At 40.6% G+C, this 19,783-nt stretch overlaps 1 protein-coding gene and 1 long non-coding RNA gene across 2 annotated transcripts in view; one reads left to right on the top strand and one right to left on the bottom strand.

The window, feature by feature from the left end:
* The window catches only part of macf1b (microtubule actin crosslinking factor 1b), a 48,272-nt gene extending 28,722 nt beyond the window's left edge, over positions 1 to 19,550 (bottom strand). Inside the window, exons 1-18 of the mRNA XM_030158902.1 lie at positions 19,276 to 19,550; positions 15,121 to 15,856; positions 14,870 to 14,926; positions 14,613 to 14,786; positions 13,959 to 14,125; positions 10,685 to 10,844; positions 9,817 to 9,901; positions 8,861 to 9,120; positions 7,880 to 7,999; positions 7,665 to 7,772; positions 7,176 to 7,394; positions 5,955 to 6,158; positions 4,856 to 5,087; positions 4,323 to 4,549; positions 3,703 to 3,825; positions 3,483 to 3,584; positions 1,706 to 1,807; positions 417 to 581 (exon numbers count right to left, since the gene is read on the bottom strand). Coding sequence (XP_030014762.1) covers positions 417 to 581; positions 1,706 to 1,807; positions 3,483 to 3,584; positions 3,703 to 3,825; positions 4,323 to 4,549; positions 4,856 to 5,087; positions 5,955 to 6,158; positions 7,176 to 7,394; positions 7,665 to 7,772; positions 7,880 to 7,999; positions 8,861 to 9,120; positions 9,817 to 9,901; positions 10,685 to 10,844; positions 13,959 to 14,125; positions 14,613 to 14,786; positions 14,870 to 14,926; positions 15,121 to 15,777 — 3,162 coding nt within the window. The 5' untranslated portion in view covers positions 15,778 to 15,856; positions 19,276 to 19,550. The remainder of the gene's footprint in view (positions 1 to 416; positions 582 to 1,705; positions 1,808 to 3,482; positions 3,585 to 3,702; positions 3,826 to 4,322; positions 4,550 to 4,855; positions 5,088 to 5,954; positions 6,159 to 7,175; positions 7,395 to 7,664; positions 7,773 to 7,879; positions 8,000 to 8,860; positions 9,121 to 9,816; positions 9,902 to 10,684; positions 10,845 to 13,958; positions 14,126 to 14,612; positions 14,787 to 14,869; positions 14,927 to 15,120; positions 15,857 to 19,275) is intronic.
* LOC115436174 (uncharacterized) lies at positions 484 to 3,904 on the top strand. Its single transcript, XR_003937786.1, has 3 exons — positions 484 to 560; positions 3,394 to 3,598; positions 3,749 to 3,904. It is a non-coding gene; the product is annotated as an uncharacterized LOC115436174 (long non-coding RNA).
* Positions 19,551 to 19,783: the final 233 nt, after the last annotated feature.

The following is a 19,783-nucleotide window of genomic DNA, read 5'->3' as shown; positions in this document are numbered from 1 at the left end:
TGAGATAAAACAAGATAAGACAAAATAAGATAAGAAAAGGTAAGGTAAGGTTAAATAAGGTAAGGTAAAATAAGGTAAAGTTAAATAAGGTAAAGTAAGATAAGGTACGGTAACATAAGGCAAGGTAAAGTAAGATAAGGTAAGGTAAAGTAAGATAAGGTAAGGTAAAATAAGATAAGGTAAAATAAGGTAAGATAAGACAAGATAAGATAAAATAAGATAAGAAAAGGTAAGGTAAGGTAAGGTTAAATAAGGTAAGGTAAGATAACATAAGGTAAGATAAGGTAAGGTAAAATAAGGTATGGTAAGATAAAGTAAGGTAATGTAAGGTCAGGTAAGGTAAAGTTCTTGCTGAAGGCCCACTGTCACAGTAAACCAGCTAATCCAGATGATACTGTTCTTTTGGATGTTCTCACCTGTCTGCTGACCGTCTCCGACTCCAAACCGTCCCATCTCTGTCTGAAATCACACAACGGAGAAACCGAACCCGGACGTTCAGAACCCGGAGAAAGACGACACACGAAGCGGTGGTTCAGACTCTCGATCTCGATTTTCTTCTGGTAAAGTTCTCGCTTAAACTCCTGAAAAAAACATCAGAGGGAAATATTTAAAAACTCAAGGTCCAGTTTATTTCTAGAGCACATTTAAAACTACACTACGGTGGACCAGAGGTGCAACAGCTCAAAAAATTATCCACTATAAGACAAAAAAGAGAACAGCCCAAAAAATTATCCACTAAAAGAAAAAAACAGAAGAGCCCAAAAAATGATCCACAATTAGAACAAAAAGAGAAGAGCCCAAAAAATGATCCACGAACCCAAAAAATTATCCAATGTAGGAAAAAAAGAGAACAGTCCAAAAATTATGCTCTAAATATATTTGAAATAACTGTATTTTATAGCACACCGACCTCCACTTCCAGTGGGTTACTTCCTTAGCATTAGCCACATTAGCTGAAGACCTTAAAAATTTTCAGCCTATGCCTTTATTTTTTCTGGTGGCCTTGATTTTAAAGCAAGAGACCTTTTCGGGTGAACAACGCCCCCCCTAATTGGAAGGGTGGATGATGGGTTTTTTACTTCCGCCAGGAGGTATTGTGAGTTTGCGTGTTTGTTTGCGTGTTTGTTTGTTTGTTTGTTTGTTAGCAAGATAACTCAAAAAGTTATGGACAGATTTTCATGAAATTTTCAGGAAGTGTTGATACTGGCACAAGGAAGAAATGATTAGATTTTGGTGGTGATCAGGGGGGTGGGGGGTGGGGTGGGGCAGATCTGTCTTTGTGGAGGTCTGCGCTCTCTGAGTGCTTTTCTTGTTTCTAATGATGGATAGTTTTTTGGGCTGTTCTCTTTTTTTTCTTATATGGATAATTTTTTGGGCTGTTGCACCTCTTGGCCACCGCACTACACTGTGATGTACAAAGATATAGATAAAATACAAGATATGATAAAGCTAATAAAAATAAGAATAAATATAAAATATGCTAAAATGTATAAAAACAGATGCACAATAATAGTATAAATAACATCTAAAATAACCAGAACGTAAATAAATAAAAGCTACACTTGTATGAAAAACCAGCGAAACAGCCTCATAACCTCATATTCAACTCATGCTTGGTTCAACTTAAGGAATAAAACGAAAGCAACACTGATGCAGTTTGTGTAAAATATGACAAACACATTCATTTATTGTAGTTTAAACTCACCTTCAGATCACACAGCTGCTCTTTGACTGATTCCAGGTCAGATCCAACCATGAACTCTTCAGTTGACCTCAGTTCTGCTGATTTGAGCCACTCGAAAAGACCCTAAGAACCACATAGAAGAATAAATAATCAGCTCAGTCTGGGATTCTACACTCTGTGTTCAGTAACACAGAAATATCTTTATTTTCAGCGTATAAATACTGACTGATAAAGCTGGATGTAGGCCTGTAAAGGTACACAAAATTTTCGGTTCGGTACGTTTTCGGTTTTGAAAGCCACGATATATATATTTTTTTTTTCGGTTCAGTACAGGAAGAAAGAAAACCCCCTAAAATGTCTTGAATGCATTTATTATGAATTTTTGAACATTTTTCCCCCAATTTTTGGAGACAATAGAATATAGAAAAACAGGAATAATATAATTCTGCATCTATAAATCAAATAGAAAATAAAATACATAAAATATTACTAAATGTATTTTAAACATTTGTATTGCACTTTTCCCTGAAAGGTAGTTTTGAACAAACAACAAAAATGTAATCACAGTTCTGTCAGTTCACATTCTGCAGAAAAATAACAACAAAAATTCCACATGAAGTGCAACATTAACAAGAGGGTAAACATGTAATCTGTTTAAACAAACTGAAGAGAAACACTGACAGCAATTAAACAAAATTATTTTAGGACAACTAACAGTTTAGGCCACCTTGTGTATTTGTGTGTGCAGGGTGCAATTTATCAAAAACACAGAAGGTTTTTTTTTTTTTTTTTTTTTTTTTGGCGAAGCGGGTGGTGGTGGTGGGGGGGTCAGTCCGGTCCATAACTAACGTGTCTAACGCTGGTGTGAAACGAAAGTGAAACTTTACATACTTTAAATGTCCAACTTCTGGGTTCTATTCCTTTATTATACAGTGTGTGTGAGAGAGAGAGAGAAAGAGAGACAGACAGACAGACAGACAGACAGACAGACAGACAGACAGACAGAGCAAGTGTAAGTGTTTTAGAACTACCGTAGTTCACAGGCGGTAAAACAACGTCCGTCTTATCAGCGTCTCTTTCCTCAATGTTGTCTTTTGCCTGAACCCACAGTGATCCTAAACTGGACTGTACTGATGGTGGAGGGTCTTCAGTCTCTTCCTTCCAGGTTCACATCATATTTGTTGTTTTTTTTTTATCTTATATCAGCTGCTATTTTATATTTTGGGTCAATGTGCGCTCCTTCAATATGTCCGTGTGGAACTTGCGCGGATTTAAAGTTCCACATCGAACAACGTCTTTCATTCATTTTTCGTTTTCTCAACATACTGTGCTGTTTCGGTACAGCTGTGTACCGCACCGAAGAGGTGCGTACCGAAATGGTTCGGTTTGTGTACCGTTACAGGCCTATCTGGGTGCATTTCATCTGGAATGTTTTCACAAAATGTCTAATAATTTACATAATTTACACTGAAATGAGACCAGTAAGAATGAATTAACCCGTGTATGATTGTATGTAGAGTATAAACATGTAAACCAGGGGTGGTAGACTCATGTTAGTTCAGGCTCCACATTCAGACCAATATGATCTAAAGGGACTAACCCCCTCTGATTTATAGGTTATTATACTGTTATTTTACTTTAAAGCATATTCTTCCGTATTCAACACCTTTAACTGTTAATATCTTCAGTGTCATTTTCTCATTTCACAGACTGATCCACTGGGCCGGATTGGACCCTCTGGTGGATCAGTTTTGGGCCATGGCCTGTATGTTTGACCCTCCCCCATGTAAACACTCACCTGCATGGTGTCTTGGTAATGCAGCGCCATCTGCAGGGACTCCTCCAGCTTTTTGTGACATTCAGTCCACAGTTTGCTCAGGTTGTTCCAGGTGGAGTAGAGCTTTAAAACAACAGGTTAGAAATGAGGCACAGCACATATTTACATTTATTTACATTCATATCAGGGGCGTCAGAGTCACTTTAGTGTCACTATTTGAAGAATTCTGAGTCAGTCTCACTTCGTCCAGGCTCTTGGTGACGTCTGGTTTGTCGGTGTCTCCACAGGCTGACATCAGGTCCATTCCCAGAATCCCCAGCGTGTCCAGATCCGCCTGTAAGCCGTCGATGTCGTCCCTCAGAGTCTGAAGCACAAACACAGTCCCATCAGACACAGACGGAGAGAAACAAACCAAAGTACAGCTGCTTCTACAGACACCACCAGACTGGATTAAACTATGAAGAAGACTGGATCTGAAACCAGTCTGAAAACTATGAAGAAGACTGGATCTGAAACCAGTCTGATGATGGACCAGTTTAAGACCGTGGTGGAGAGGAGGACACTTAAAAAACTGATGTCCATCATGGACAATGAGGAGCAGCCTCTCCGTCCGTCCATCCATCCATCCATCCATCCATCCATCCATCCATCCATCCATCCATCCATCCATCCATCCATCCATCCATCCATCCATCCATCTATCTATCTATCTATCTATCTATCTATCTATCTATCTATCTATCTATCTATCTATCTATCTATCTATCTATCTATCTATCCATCCATCCATCCATCCATCCATCCATCCATCCATCCATCCATCCATCCATCCATCCATCCATCCATCCATCCATCCATCACCTGCATGCTCTCCAGACTCTGCCTGATGGTTTCAGAGTCGCTTCGACAGGCGTTCAGGTCCAGAACCGCCTGCTGAGCGTCGTTTAGTGCCGCTGTGACATCACTGACGTCACTCCAGAACTTCATGGCCAGGTCCAGGAGTTTAAAGAGCCAGGTTTCCCTCTGCTGGGCCTGGGTCTGAGTCTCCTCCCAGAGCCCAGACAGACTGGACACTCGCTCCTGGATGGCTGCGAATCCACAGAAACAACGACAACATTAACCCTTCTGTTGGTTCGTTTTAAGGTTTTAATTTGTGTCTAATGATTATCTTTGGTCATAGCCTCGATTTTTTTGAGAAGCCCACATCACAACATTCACACCACAAACACATCTTAGGCCGTCTCAGGCCGACAGCAAATGTACTCAAGGTATAAATCCTGCACATATCTCCTTGTAATCACATTACTTCCACCTAAACTGGGCCAGTCCTCCCTGTATCAGGTTAAATGTTGATAGACCTGATAAACAGATCCATATCAGATCATATTGATCACCTGTTCCGATGGATCCGTCTCCCGCTGCCCTTGTGTTTGCCACCAGTTCGTCTGCTTGAGCCCTGACGCTGCCGAGGCCCAGCTCCAGCTTCGACAGCTCCGACAGGGTCAGTTTATTGTCCTGCAGCTGCTCCTGGATCCGGGGGGTCAGACCCTGAAGGGGGGTCGGGGTCTGAAGGCGACCTTTCAGCCGATCCAGACTCTCCCGGATCAGGGTCATCCTCTCATTCAGCTGCAGGACGGAACACAGAGGAGAAGTTATTAACCCTTAAAGACCCAAAAGCATCTACTAATCTGAACTGTTTAATACTGGCTGATCCACTAATCCTATCAATACATGGAAATAATTGGTGTAAAATACAGTTCTTCATCTTTTCATGGTCATCAGATATGACCCATTTGGATGTTCAGAGGCTCTGTAGTTACCGTGGAAACACCATCATCTTCTACAACATTGATTCACCAGTAAAACCCATGAAGTTGGATCAATGACAGTGGATAGAATGAACAAAATTAATTAAAAAAAAACCCCGTACAGAATAAGAAATAATATGAAAAAATTTGCAAAAAATTGACTAAAATAAGTATAAAAAAAAGAATAAAATAAACAATAAAATGAACAAAAACAGCCAAAGAATAATTAATAAAATGAACAAAAATTTATAATAAATCAACAAAATAATATGTAACATAAACAAAACAAGCCACAAAATGAACTAAACTGAAGAAAAAGTAAAGTAAAAACAAAAAAGTAAAACCCATGGAGACTGATCAATGACAGTGGATCAACACACTGGTTTAATGTTCAGCTAATGATAGACTGGACTGAAAAAAGACACTTTTTCTTCAGTTTTCTCTGTTTTCATATAATAACCGTTGAATTTACTCTGGGCTTTAATGAACATCTACATGATCAGTGAATTAAATACAGAAAATACATGATTTACACATAAAAATGCAGACGATAATATTCTAATAAATGGTGCTAAATCTCTTAAGAACAGTTAAATAGACGGAAACATTCATTTGTGATCTACTACAGATGTAGTCCTGGGTGTTTGTAGGTTAAAGGTTAGGTGCATTCGTCTGGTTTTCCCACCTGTGTGAATCTTGGTAAAGACTCCTCCAACAGACCGGCGCTCTCTCGGACCCGGTCTCTGATCCCTCGGTGTTTCTCCTCGGCCTCCGAAGCCTTCTGACAGAACTGGTCTCCTTGAACCGGGTTCAGTTCTGACAAACGTTTGGCCAACGAACACAGACGAGTGATGAGAGGTCTGTGTTCAGCAATGGACTCCCTCAGACCCTGAATAGATGAAACAGACCCCAAATATAAACTGAAAGGATCGAACAGACTCACATTTACCCAGTCTGACCTTTACAGACGTCAAAGTGTGTGGACAAAAGTATGTGGATATGTTGGATTCAGGTGTTTGTTTTCTAACAGGGGTCTGGGATCCAAAACAATAAGGACTAATGTCAGAATATAGTTTTATGTTATGGGATAAATATCATTGCATTGGTTAGTTTGGGCTCAATTATTATCTTTATTTCTAAAATGACATGAAATGGTTTGGACTTCTATACTATTATAGTTCTTTTTATCCATGACTGATTTAAAATTTTTTGTTTGTTTGTTTGTTTGTTAGCAAGATAACTCAAAAGGTTATGGATGGATTTGGGTGAAATTTACAGGAAATGTTGATACTGGCACAAGGAACACATGATTAAATTTTGGTGGTGATCAGGGGAGGGGGGGACTGATCTGCCTTGGCGGAGGTCTGCACTCTCCCAGTGTTAGTTTTTTATGACTTTTTCAGATATAAATTTTGATAAAAACACTGATAATGACTTCAGTTCTTTTGTACTTAAATTAAATCTGACATGTAGGTACATTTTACACCACATTCGTTTGATTTTTCCCTTATTTCTGTCTTGTAATTCTTACTACATGGACAAAAGTATGTGGACACATCATGTCTACAGCTGTAAAATGTCCTGTTCATGAGGATTTAACATAAAAACATCAACATTAATAATCACTATGATATTTATCCAATTATATAAAACTATATTCTGACATTAGTCCTTATTGTTTTTATCCCAGACCCCTGTTAGAAAAGAAACACCTGAATTCAACAGGTCCACATAGTGTCCCTGAACGCACCACGCCACAGTACAGGCTCAGACTGTGATCCCGTAACTGTGTCAGGGTTTCGGTTACAGCCTAATTGTTGGACAGTCACATGTTAGCAGACGTTGTAAAAGGATGACTTTGTTACCGGACCAAAAAAAGTGCAGCTGTCCAATCAGGTGTGTGTACCTGTAACAGGTCCTGCTGTTCCCTGAAGGCTTCGTAGCTGATGGTGCTCAGGGACAGTTGGCCGACCAGGCTCTGAGTTTCCTGGAGCCAGGGTGAAACCTCCGACAGACCCTCTGAGAACTGGAGGAGGAGGGAGTGGGCATGTTCCAGCTGCAGAACCACATGGGAGTTGGTGGCAGAGGTGGTGTTGCACTGTTCCTGAAGGAGCTCCATCGGCGTCTGGACGGAAGAGAAACCAAGAATATTAATGAGAGGAATCAGCTCCTTCCATCTTCACAATAAAGAGACAATAAAAAAACTTTAACCTGTTTGTGATTATTCATTTATACTGATACATGTGTGTGTTTTTTTTTAACACATATCTTTATTAAGGTTTTCACACATTACATATATTTTCTGACATGAAATGATAATATTGTGTGGGTATCTGTCTCACCTCCTCTCTGCTTCATCACTAAAATATTAAATGTGATTGGATGTGAAAGGTACCAGTAGGTCTGAAGTGTCTCCTTCGTCGCTGTACGTCTGCAGGATCTCTGCGATTTTCACCATCTTCTCAATGTTGAATCGGTGTTGGAGAATCTCCACGGCTAAAATCTGACCAGGACATAACAGACCACATGACATTAACACGAAGAACAGACAGTGGTTTAAACTGTTCCATGAAGGTGAAGGAGGTGGGTTTATGTGTGTGACGTCCAGACCTTCTGCTCATACAGCTGCTCTGATATCACGTCTGGGTCCAAATCGATGGTTTTCAGCTTCTCCAGACTCAGCGCTGTCTCCTTGAACCAGGACATCTCCTTCACCACGGCCTGTTCCAGCTGAACAACATGAACAAATACACAAATAATATGATTTAACACTGAGCAACGGAGGAAGAACTTAAATTAAGGAGTCATGTGATTATATGAATGTAGATGATTTTAACCCATAAAAACCCAGAGCTACTTTTATCTAATTTTCTCTCCATTTGGCCTTTCTTAAGTTGATTTATCCCCATTTATTATAATATTATCCTCTGTATTTCAAAGATTCAAAAATCTTATTTGCCATTTGTGCATACATTTACACATAAGAACTTTTGTGCGGTCATTCAGGGAGTCAGGTAAAAGATACTAGAAAAAAAATACAATGTTCAGTAAAAAAAAAAGTCCATGTACATCTATAAATAAATAAATAAAAATATATATACACACACACACAGTACCTGAAACTGACCACAATGAACATTTGACAGATAAACAGAACCACAGTGCTTCAGTTTCACAACCACAGTTTGTCTGCTATGTACTGGGATTGGCGCTGTCAACTCATCATATATTTTTTATTAGTAATTTAAAAAAAAAAATTAGTTTCTGGAAATTTCAGGCGACCCCAATTGAATTCCAGGCGACTCCACATGGGGTCCCGACCCCAAGGTTGAAAAATACTGCCATAGATATTGATGTAAGAACTGAAGTGATTTTGGTTTTTATTAAGAAAACATGTTAAATGGATAGATATCAGCTCTGACATTAAACTACTCTGAGCTATTTTTGTTGGTATCATTATATTTGTCCAAACTAATAGACCTTTAGTTGGAACAGGCATTCAAATAAACAAGAAACTGAAAAAAACAAAAGTTGGTTTAATCGTTTTTTTCTGCGTCTGTAGTGTATCGATGTTGATGTGGTCATTGTTACCCTCTGTCTCTCGGCCGCACACAGAAGTGCGTCTCCTCCTGCGTGGCTCTGAGGCCCCGCCCCCAGAGGCCCCGCCCCCAGGAGCTCCCTCTCGATGCGTCCCAGCCACAGGTGGAGGTCCTCCTGGCTGGAGGTGCATCTGCTGGAGGCCTCCAGGGCCTGCTCCAGCCTCTGCAGGACATCCAGGCTGCTCAGGCTCAGCACCGAACAGCGGATCCGCAGGGCGTCCACTTTCTCCTGCACCTGCTGGGCCTCGTCCTCTGGAACAAAGCAGTGAACCAACAGCAGATCAGACTGAGGAAACATCTGGAACATCCTCTATGTGTTAGTGACAAGTCAGAAGAACAGCTGCAGAGGAATGCATTAAGAGGCAGGGTAATAATACATGTGCATTCTGTTAACAGTACTTAAAATTTAGATTAGATTAGATTAAATTTAGATTAGATTAGATAAAGGTTAGATTAAATTTAATAAAATAAAATTAGATTAGATTAAATTTAGATTAGATAAAGATTAGATTAAATTTACTAAATTTAGATTAGATTAGATTAAGATTAAATTCAGATTAGATTAAATTACATTACATTAAAATTACAATAAATTAGATTAGATTAAGATTAGAATATATAAAATTTGATTAGATTAAGATTAGATAAAGATTATATTAAATTTAATAAAATTAAATTACATTAGATTCAGATTAAAATTATATAAAATAAAGATTAGATTAAATCTAATCAAATTAAATTAGATTAGATTCAGATTATATTTAGATTAGATTAAATTAGATTATATTAGATTAGATACAATTAAATTAGATAAGACTAGATTAAATTAGATTAGATTTATATTAGGTTAGATTAGATTAGACTAGATTCGATAGATTAGATTAGGTATATTATTATATTATATTGTATTATATTATATTATATTATATTAGATTGTCGTGAGTTTACCTGAAATAGCTTCTATCAAATCTTGACTCGCCTGCTGAATTTTCCCCAGAACAGCAGTTTTAACTTGAATCTCCTCAACAACAGCCTGAAAATGAAAATATGTCAGATACATGTTGACGCCAAAACAACACAAACACATTTAACCTACAGGCATCTGAAAGATTTAACAACCCCCCACCCCCCCACCCTCCAGTCACAAACATCCACTTCCAAAATGCTGCATAAAAAACTTCACAAAGTATAGACACTGAATATAGTAGGTTTCTTTGACTTTGTATATGATAAGATAAGAAAAGATAGGGTAAAGTAAGGTAAGATAAGATAAGATAAGATCAGTCTTGAAGTTGTTTAAGAGATTTCTGCAGAAAAGAAGCAGAAAAAAACATTAATTTTTAAAGCAGTCTCTGGGAAATGAATAGTTTTGCTCTTAATGACTCTAGCAAGGGTTCTCCACCGTTTTTGAGCAAATGCCCTGTCATGTCATCATGGGCCTTCTGCCACCCCCCCACCCAAAACACATTTGCGATTGGGGGGGGGGGGGGGGGGGTTACAAAAACCACTTGTTCTGATATTGATACTTATACATTGTGATGAATAACAGTGAGTATTTCTGTCTGAGCACCCAACACCCCCCCTCGTTGAGAAACATTGCTCTAGAGGGAGTTATATGCTCAGAGTTCTGTTGATCTATTAGAAAAATAAAAACTACAATTCTAAACTTTGTTAAGAGAGAGAATTTGCTACCAATAATTATGACTAACAGCTGAATTGACAGCCCAAATGGACATAAATGTCCACAGTGATGCATGATGGTTAAAGTACAGGTGAATGGACAGGTAGACATGTGGACAGGTGGTAGGTGTCCTACCTTGGCCCGTTCCGTGGCCTCCTGCAGATGCAGCATCACCCTCTCTGCGTTGCGTAACTGGGCCAGAACCTGCTCCACAGATATGAGCCACTGCTGCAGGTCATCCACCCCGTCCTGGAAGACCTCCGCCCTGGGACGAATCAGCTCCAGCCTCGCTCTCCTGTCAGGAACAAGGTTTACATCAGGTGTATTCAACAGGTGACCCACGGACCAGAACCAGCCCATTATTCAAACTGGACCGGCCCACTGCCCCTCTACCCACAAATAGGAAAAAAAAAATAGTTGAACAGCCACTAAACACAACATACACCTATGTACAACACTTGGCACTAATTTGCAGCACTGCCACTTTTTACAGAAGGTCCGAAAGACCGGCTACAATTTGAAAATATGACGCATTCAATGAAGAAGATAAGCAAAGTTGACAATGAAAATTTGAGATCAAAATTTGAGAATGACGCAATATTGATGATCATAAACTGTTTAAATGTTGGGTTTACATTTCTTACTTGTGCTAAAAGCCAACAGCTACTGTGACTGTGGTGGTATATTATGTTAAATTCAACACAACAGGTTAACCCTTTTTTGAGCAAGTGACTATTTTTGATAATTTCCCCAAACATTAAATATGGGTCCAATCCTGTGCCTCAGTGAGGTCCAGAAACATGTTGGTTTTTATAAAAATATACAATGATTCAGACAGATTTTATAGAAATTTTGAAGCTGTAAACACTGAAAATGGGTGGTTTTTATCAGTTTATGACCTTTTAACCATTGTTTTATTGCATGTGTTTACTTTTTGCAAGTGCTGATTGGATGTTTTAAGGCAAGAGGAGGGAGACTGTTGTCACGGCAACCGACAAGGAGGTAGATGACGATGTCCAATAACACACTCAGGTTGGAGTTAAAGCTGAAGTTAAACAAAAATGAGTAATGCTGCAGGGGTCCGGCCCACAGTCCATAGTATTCAGACAATTTGGCCCATGGGAAAATACAGTTGAACTAGTGTGTTGACCTGTGGGGAACCACGGGTTCTAGATGTGGTCATTTTTATGTTGGGGAGAGCTGACTTTTGGGAAAAGTTGTTCGTCTATATTTTATAAGTACTGACATAAAAATTATTAGGTAAATCATTCCTTAAAATTTAAGCAACAATTAATATATAAATACTGATATCTAGGGACTGGAGCTGGTAAGTGTGTCTTTCCTGTTTTTAACTTCATTTCCCATCATGCAGCGTGGTACTACACTTCCTGTCAACCCTTATGGGCATATTGAATTCCAAAATGACGAATATCTCCCAAAATATTGGTCCTATCAACATCACACTTTTGCTAGTCTCCTACTTGACCGGAAATGCGTCTTTCCTGTTTTAAACTTCAATTTCCGTCATGCAAGGCTGACAGAATGAGCAAGGCTGCTTCCTGTCCCTCCCCCTGGCAACTGCTTAGCAACGTGAATTCAATCAATCAATCAATCAATCTTATAATTTAATCACGCTTTTAGATGTAAAGCACTTTGGTCTTCTTCATGTTGTTGTAAAGTGCTATATAAATAAACTTTGATTGATTGATTGATTGATTGATCAGTCCCTCCTGACTTTAAAAAAGGTATTTAATGTCCCAATGGGACTATTCCTCAGCTGTAGGTACCAAATCAGACAGTTAAAAATGTCTACACCTCTCAGAACTGTGCAGATACACAGACAGATGGACAGATGCTCTGAGACCTTCTAGTACAGGGGTCTCAAACTCGTGTTCTTTCAGGTTCCACATTCAGCCTGATTTGATCTCCAGTGGGCCGGTCCAGTAAAATAATAACAGAATAACCAATAAATAATGACAACTCCAAATTTTTGTCTTTGTTTTAGTGCAAAAAACCCCCATTAAATTATTAAAATACTTACTTTTATAAACTATCCAATTAAAAAAGATATGAATAACCTGAGAATATAAAAATTTCTTAAGAAAAATAAGTGCAATTTTAAAGGTGCTGGAGACTTTCGTTGACCAATTTTTCATCAGATCTGTAAAACCTCAGTCATAGCCTCAGTATCACGAATCTGTAAGTCTTTCTGTGATTACTTACCTGAATCTCTTGCATTACGGTGAACAATTTCGAAGTGCCATCCACTGTAAACAAAACGCATGTGTTTACATTCGCTGCAGGTGGCTGGGAAGTTCACACAGCGTGAGCCTCCGTTTCCCACAATGCATGTCACAACAAAAAAATTCCGAAGATGCGTGAGTTACCTCCCAGTCTGAATGTAAACACATGCGTTTTGTTTACGGTGGATGGCACTTCGAAATTGTTCACCGTAATGCAAGAGATTCAGGTAAGTAATCACAGAAAGACTTACAGATTCGTGATACTTAGGCTATGACTGAGGTTTTACAGATTTGATGAAAAATTGGTCAACGAAAGTCTCCAGCATTTTTAACAATATTCTTCCTCAACTTATCATTTCTACATGTGCATTATGGATCAGATGTGCAAAGACACTAAACACTGAGTAACAAGCAGAAAATAGTTCAAATTGTGCTTAATTTTCTTTAGACATTTCAGGTTGTTCATATTTGTTCAGGTTATTCACATTTAATTGTTAAAGGATAGTTTGTGAATGTAAATATTTTCAAAATTTAATGTTATTTTTTGGACTAAAAACAAAGAAAAAAATTTGAAGGACTTAATTCAAGATTTTTTGCTAAATTTAAGATTTTTTTGCTTAATTTGAGATTTTTTTTTATGGCTTAATTTAACATTTTTTTTACTTAATTGAAGATTTTTTTTGCTCAATTCAAAAATTTTTCCAGGTCATTCATATTTGTTCAGGTTATTAACATTTTATTGGAACAGGATAGTTTGTAAATGTAAATATTTTCATAATTTAATGTTATTTTTTGCACTAAACCAAGAAAAAAAAATGGAAGTTGTCATTACTTACAGGCATAATCTAATATAATTTTTTTTCACATCAAATCGAGAAGAAAATACGGAGTCATTATTTTTTATAGGTTATTCTGCTGTTATTATTTGACTGTAGATCATATTGGTCTGTATGTGGAACTGGAACTAAAATGAGTTCCACAGCCTTGACTGTGGAATTTTTACACTTCGCAAATTCATCCAGTGGAACCTTTGACGGGCCACATGTTTGAGACCCCTGTTCTAGTATCATGGTATACATAGCCCTGTTTAATGTCATTATTTGCTGAGATATCAACAGTTTACGAAGATTCGCCAAATGTGGGGAACATCCGGCTGAAGCTCTGACCTCTGCTCTGCCTCCAGCTGTAACGTCCTCCACTTGCATTCGAGGGTGCAGAGCCTGGCCTTCACCTGCTCCCCCTCCTGTCCTGGATGGGCCTCCACCAGCCGAGGACCCTCCAGCATCATGGCGTCCATACTGCGACGGCGGTCTGTTAGGAGGCGCAGAAGGAGCTGTGGAAACACCGATAAAATTCAGCTCCAGTGTGGTTTATGTGATGGATATTTATGTCTGTATGTTGCATATAACATTTCACTGGATGAGATAAACAGTTTCTGCAGGTGCTTAACATTTACAGAGGCTTATTCTTGTTTCTTGTGCCTTTGTGTCCATATAAAGGAAGTTCTGTCTCAAATGTCGACCTCTCTTTGTTCCGACTGAGGCAGGTTTCACCTCTACCAAACAACAATGGGTGTGAAAGGTGAAAAACATCCCTGCCTTTTTCATGTCCCCTGGGAAAATCCACAAAGAAGTGCATTGTATACATGGACACCGCCCATTCACCGGTGAATACTACGACATTTATCTTTTGAATGGAGCAATTGACTGTTTTCCATGACTCAGCCCGTTTTCTATAGGTAGACTCTTCAGGTGGATTCCGTCTACTGCTTTACAACTTTTTGGAAGAAGTGGAATGATGTGATTGTTGATAACACACACCTTCTGTTCTTGGAGCTGAGCCTTCACCACTTTGACCTCTGAAGATGGGGGCTTCTGATTGGCTGTGAGCTCCTCTATTTCACAGACCCATGTGAGCAGAGTCTCCAGGTTTTGGAGGAAAGTTTCAGTAGAATCTGTAGATGCATCTTTCAGAGCCAAGGCGGATCTCGTTCCCTTTGGAAACACAAAAAGAATATTAGTACAAAAGAAATGAAGGGAGAGTTAACTTTATTGTTGTATCTCACAGAAAGACGTACTCTCCATCGATCCAGACTGGAATCCTGGTCTGAGCTTGAGTGTCCATTGCTTTGGAGCTGCAAAATAAAGATGGTAATACGTTTGTCAATTCATAAAATCACTGTTGAGAAGGAAAGAAAAAGGTAGGAAAGACAGGAAAGGTAAGAAACCGACAAGGCAAACAAGACAGATCAGAATGCGAAAGTGAAGTTGAAAAGAAAATAAGATGGGAAATGGAAAAACAGATGAGATCATTTGGTCTTTTCTCCACCTCAGCGAGCTCCTCAGCGACTCCATTCAGGACTCTAACGGTCCTGGTCACCACCGGGTCGCCTCCTTTATCCCCTGACGGATACTCGGTGACTTCCACGATCTCAGTCACGATGGTCTCGGTCACTTCCGTCACCTCCGTCACCTCCCGCGAGGCCACGGTCTTCCAGGACCAGGGGCTGCCCTCCCTGGAGTCCCTCCTCTGGAAGCTGGCCCTCCTCTCGGCGGCTGTCTTGTCCAGGTGGGTGAGGGGGGACCTGGTGAACTCCGGAGGGACGGTTATCCTCGTTAACGTCCCATTACGGGATGTTTTTATGGGTGACGGTGTGCTGTGCCAGGCGTTGTCCAGAGTACTGGTGCTTCTGATGGTGGAGGCGGGGGAGCTACGCAGCAGTTTGTCTGAAACAGGAGTATGAGTCCCGTCCTCCCTCTTACGTTCGACCTCCTGCGCCTCCTTTTCGTTCTCCTCCTCTGTCTCCTTGATTGCATCCTCCTTGGGTTTGTCTTTCAGAGCCTCCTCCTGTTTGGCCTCCCCATGCTGCTCCACCGGCTGCCACTCCCTCCGACGCTGGTAACACTCCTTCAGGAAGTTCTCGTCTGACCTCACATGCTTGGACTTCTGACCCAGGCAGCTGGGCCGGCTGATGAGGTTACCCATAATCCTTCAGCCCAGAGGCTAGTGAGGTAACAGGTGAGGTAAGGCCCTGTGGCCATGCATGCAGAAGCTCCTTCAGCTACCTACAATCAGACAAGGTTCACATCAAACCAACAGAAATCACTGCGACTCCTTCTTTAAAACCAGAATATTCACAATGAGACCAAATGAAACCAGCCTCTCATTTCATCTTCTTTTCTGTGCCAACGTTGCCCTTTTATTGGCGCCAAAGACCCAGCAGAGACACTTGGCATGGACCATCCTGTCCCTTTGTCTTCCTTTAGACCACATGCACACATGCTCCCTCTATCTCCCATCACCAACTGAAATATTCTGGGCTTAGAAATCAACGTGACAGGCTTGCCGAGGATCCCACTGTTGGGCCTGGCACGTACGACCGTGGCAAACTGCCAACGCTTTCTCCGACTCGGCCTGGAAAACCGCCGGGAAAACCCGCTAAGGACCTGATGGAATATGACAGCCATAAAAACGCAGACGGCGCCTTGTTTCTAGGAGGTGACGGTAAACGGCAGCAGAACCTCAGGCTGCAAAACCCTCAAGAAAATCTGTGATTTTACACCTACGTCTGTCAAACATTCTGACTATTTGACCCAAAAACATATGAGTGATATTCTGAATGTGTGTCGGCCTGTTTGAGCTCAGCGTATTGTTGTGACAGGCGGGTTAAAGGTGAGGGTAATTATCCCGCCAGAGGGGAACCCATCAGGGGATCACAGGGAGGATCCTGTCGAGTCCGATCCTCCCCCTGAGGCGGGGTTGTACTGGTCCATTCAGAATCACATAGGTCACCTCAGGTCACGCTTGGTGAGTACAGACCTGTGGGGGGGCCAATGTGGGTCAACGAGAGGAAATTGGGATGTTGGCTCTTCAAGTTACAGGATGTTTGGAATTTTTACCTCTGCCAAGGAGGTTATGTTTTTGCCAGGGTTTGTTTGTTCGGTGGTTGGTTAGTTAGCAGCATAACTGAAAAAGTTACAGACGGATTTTGATGAAATTCTCAGGAAATGTCCGAAATGGGATGAGTAACAAATGATTCGATTTTGGGAATGGTCTGGATCACCGTCTGGATCCAGGAATTTTTAAAAGGATTCTTTATCATTGGGAGATAAGGATATTTTCGACATATGTATGTGTAACTCCACAATGAATGGTCAGAGTGCTTGGTAAAAAAAAAATACAAAATAAGCCCCCAACAGGTTCTACAAGATACTGAAGATTGATTCATCACGTGTAGCAAAAGTGATATAGTTGTTTGTCAGTTAGCAAGATAACTCAAAAAGTTAGGGACAGATTTGGGTGAAATTTTCAGGAAATGTTGATACTGGCACAAGGATCAAATGATTAAATTTTGGTGGTGATTGGGGGGGGGGGACTGATCTGCTTTGGTGGAGGTCTGCGCTTTCTGAGTGCTTTTCTAGTTTTTTTTTTTTTTTTTGCATTTATGTCTCCTTCAGTGATTTTAGTTGCAATATGCTTTCAGGGAGTTGAGTTATGCTGAGTCTGCTGCTTTTTTTTTTTTTTTTAATCAGAAATGAAAGAACAGCCAAAGGAGAATATGCTGCAAATCCAATCTGGTGACCTCCACATATGAAACAAATTATACTTTGCCTTTTAACTAAATGAGTCTCAGCAATGATCCGGTTTGATGTGATGCCTCCATGCGCATTAGGGGAGTAATTACCTCTATGAATCTCAGTGCAGAGCAGATGATGCCATGCATAGACCCATGGGGAGTACAGCGTCGGATCAGAGTGGTGCCCAGACAAAAGCCCCTTCCTCAGGATCAATGATTACCCGGTTATCTCAGATCCCAGCGTCTCCTGAGGAGGCTCTGTGGTCCGTGTCCACATGGGTTAACAATTTAAGAGTGAGGGCGTGTCGTGTCTGGTTACAGCTCTGCATGTGTGGCCGTTTGCTAAATTACATGCTTGGGTTCTGCAGCAAATGGTTAATACTACCAGCAAACGAGCACGTGCTTAGGATTCGTTAAAAACAAATATGGAAATACAAGTTGGACGCTGGTAAAAACAGGCCATACACATCATACAACATCCGCCTTAATTCAATAAACCAATTCACTTCTCTTTTAGCCACTTCTTAACCCTCACATGACCTACATTTTCCCAGATCCAAAGCCAATAAAAGCCTCTGAAAATGATGCAACCCTTTGTTCGGCCAGACTAGAAAGAGAACCGGCAACCAGAGAACCTGCTCTATGTGACTCATGTTGCAGATGACCTAACCATCCCATCACTTAACCTAGTCTGAAATGGCCCTCAGTTCAAGCCGACCCTCTCTCAGCTCTCAAGAGTGATTTATGATACGTGGCTGCACTCCATTTCCTGATGAATCTAATTAGAATCATAGTATAAAAAGAAAATCTAAGGTTACTTATTATATTAAAGGGAAGGAAATATCACGTTAAGGTTAATTCCTAAAAGTCTTACTATGGAACACTTGAACATAAAAAGACCTGATGTTCACTGTGTTTTTTTGCATTGATTGACCTAGTTTCTTGACCCACTTTTATGATGCACTTTATTGGTGAATTGGTAATTAGCAGCAGAATAATAATCATCCATCAACAACAGTACAGACCCATGGAAGGTTGTGTCACTGCTGGGTGTTGTGCTAATCATGGTAGTGGTCTCTAATGAAAGATGGCAGCTGTGCACCCACCCATGAGACTCATAACATTTTAAGGTAGGATGTGGTACGAGGTCAGCCCTACGATCTCAAAGAAATGAACAAGAAAACAGAGAGAAATACCTGTTTGTAAAACCGAAATGAACCCAGAAACTGTTTAAAAGTCAAAAAAAAAAAAAAAAGAACAAATCCATGGACCAAATCCATGTCAGGGTTAATTCCTAAAAGTCTTACTATGGAAGACTTGAAGATAAAAAGACCTGGTGTTCACTTTGTTTTTTTGCATTGATTGACCTAGTTTCTTGACCCACTTTTATAATGCACTTTATTGGTGAATTCGTAATTAGCAGCAGAATACTAATCTTCCATCAACAGTACAGACCCATGGAAGGTTGTGTCACTGCTGGGTGTTGTGCTAATCATGGTAGTGGTCTCTAATGAAAGATGGCAGCTGTGCATCCACCCATGAGACTCATAACATTTTAAGGTAGGATGTGGTACAAGGTCAAGCCCTACTATCCTCAAAGAAAGGAACAAGAAAACAGTGAGAAAACTGACAAAAATACCTGAAACGAGCCCAGAAACCAGTTCAAAGTCGAAAAAAACGAACAAATCCAGCTACTTCCAAACGGATCCATTCATAAGGATGTTGTTTCTACGGGACGGTTTCCCTGCTCTGTCTTATTGAACCCCCTTAGTCACAGCTCATTCTGTCACATGCTTCCCTGGTTCAATCACTGACCGGCAAAGTCCAAAAAGCAAACTCCGCCTGAGCCAATCCTTGCGTCGGTGGCAGTTTTTGGCGGTTTTGAAGCTGGCCTGAACCCGACTTACCCCCGAAGCGGCGCCGAGCCCGACCTCATGAGTAAAGGAATTCAGCAAAGTCCTCGGTCGCCATTCAGAACAGGAGAGAAAGAAGAGAAATCCAGCTTTGTTTGAGCATCCTTTGGAACAGCCTCCGAGCTCCAACATCCGAACCCAAGCCTCTCCACAAACACACTCATACTCGCAGTTGCTCACACTCTGTCACGTCCACTCACTCACACATGTTCACATGCAAACACACTTTCTAAACACTCACACATGCCCTGATAACTCATGCTTTTCCGTTGCCCACAGTCACAGGCAAACAATGTCCTCCTCCCCCCTACTCCCCCTCCCTCCCTCCCTCCTCCTCTCACTTCACTTCTCCTCCCACCAGCTCTGCTCCTCTCCCTTTCTTCTTTGTTGTGGGAGCAGCGATAGAGGAATTCTTTCCCTGTTCATGGGATAGATTGCGCCCAAATACAGACAATGTCTTCCAACGGCTGAGCTGAACTCCCTCGGCCCCCAGAGCCAACAC

This window comes from Sphaeramia orbicularis, chromosome 16 (genome assembly GCF_902148855.1).
Source record: "Sphaeramia orbicularis chromosome 16, fSphaOr1.1, whole genome shotgun sequence".
Taxonomy (NCBI): domain Eukaryota; kingdom Metazoa; phylum Chordata; class Actinopteri; order Kurtiformes; family Apogonidae; genus Sphaeramia; species Sphaeramia orbicularis.
This window is presented reverse-complemented; position numbering and strand designations above follow the sequence as displayed.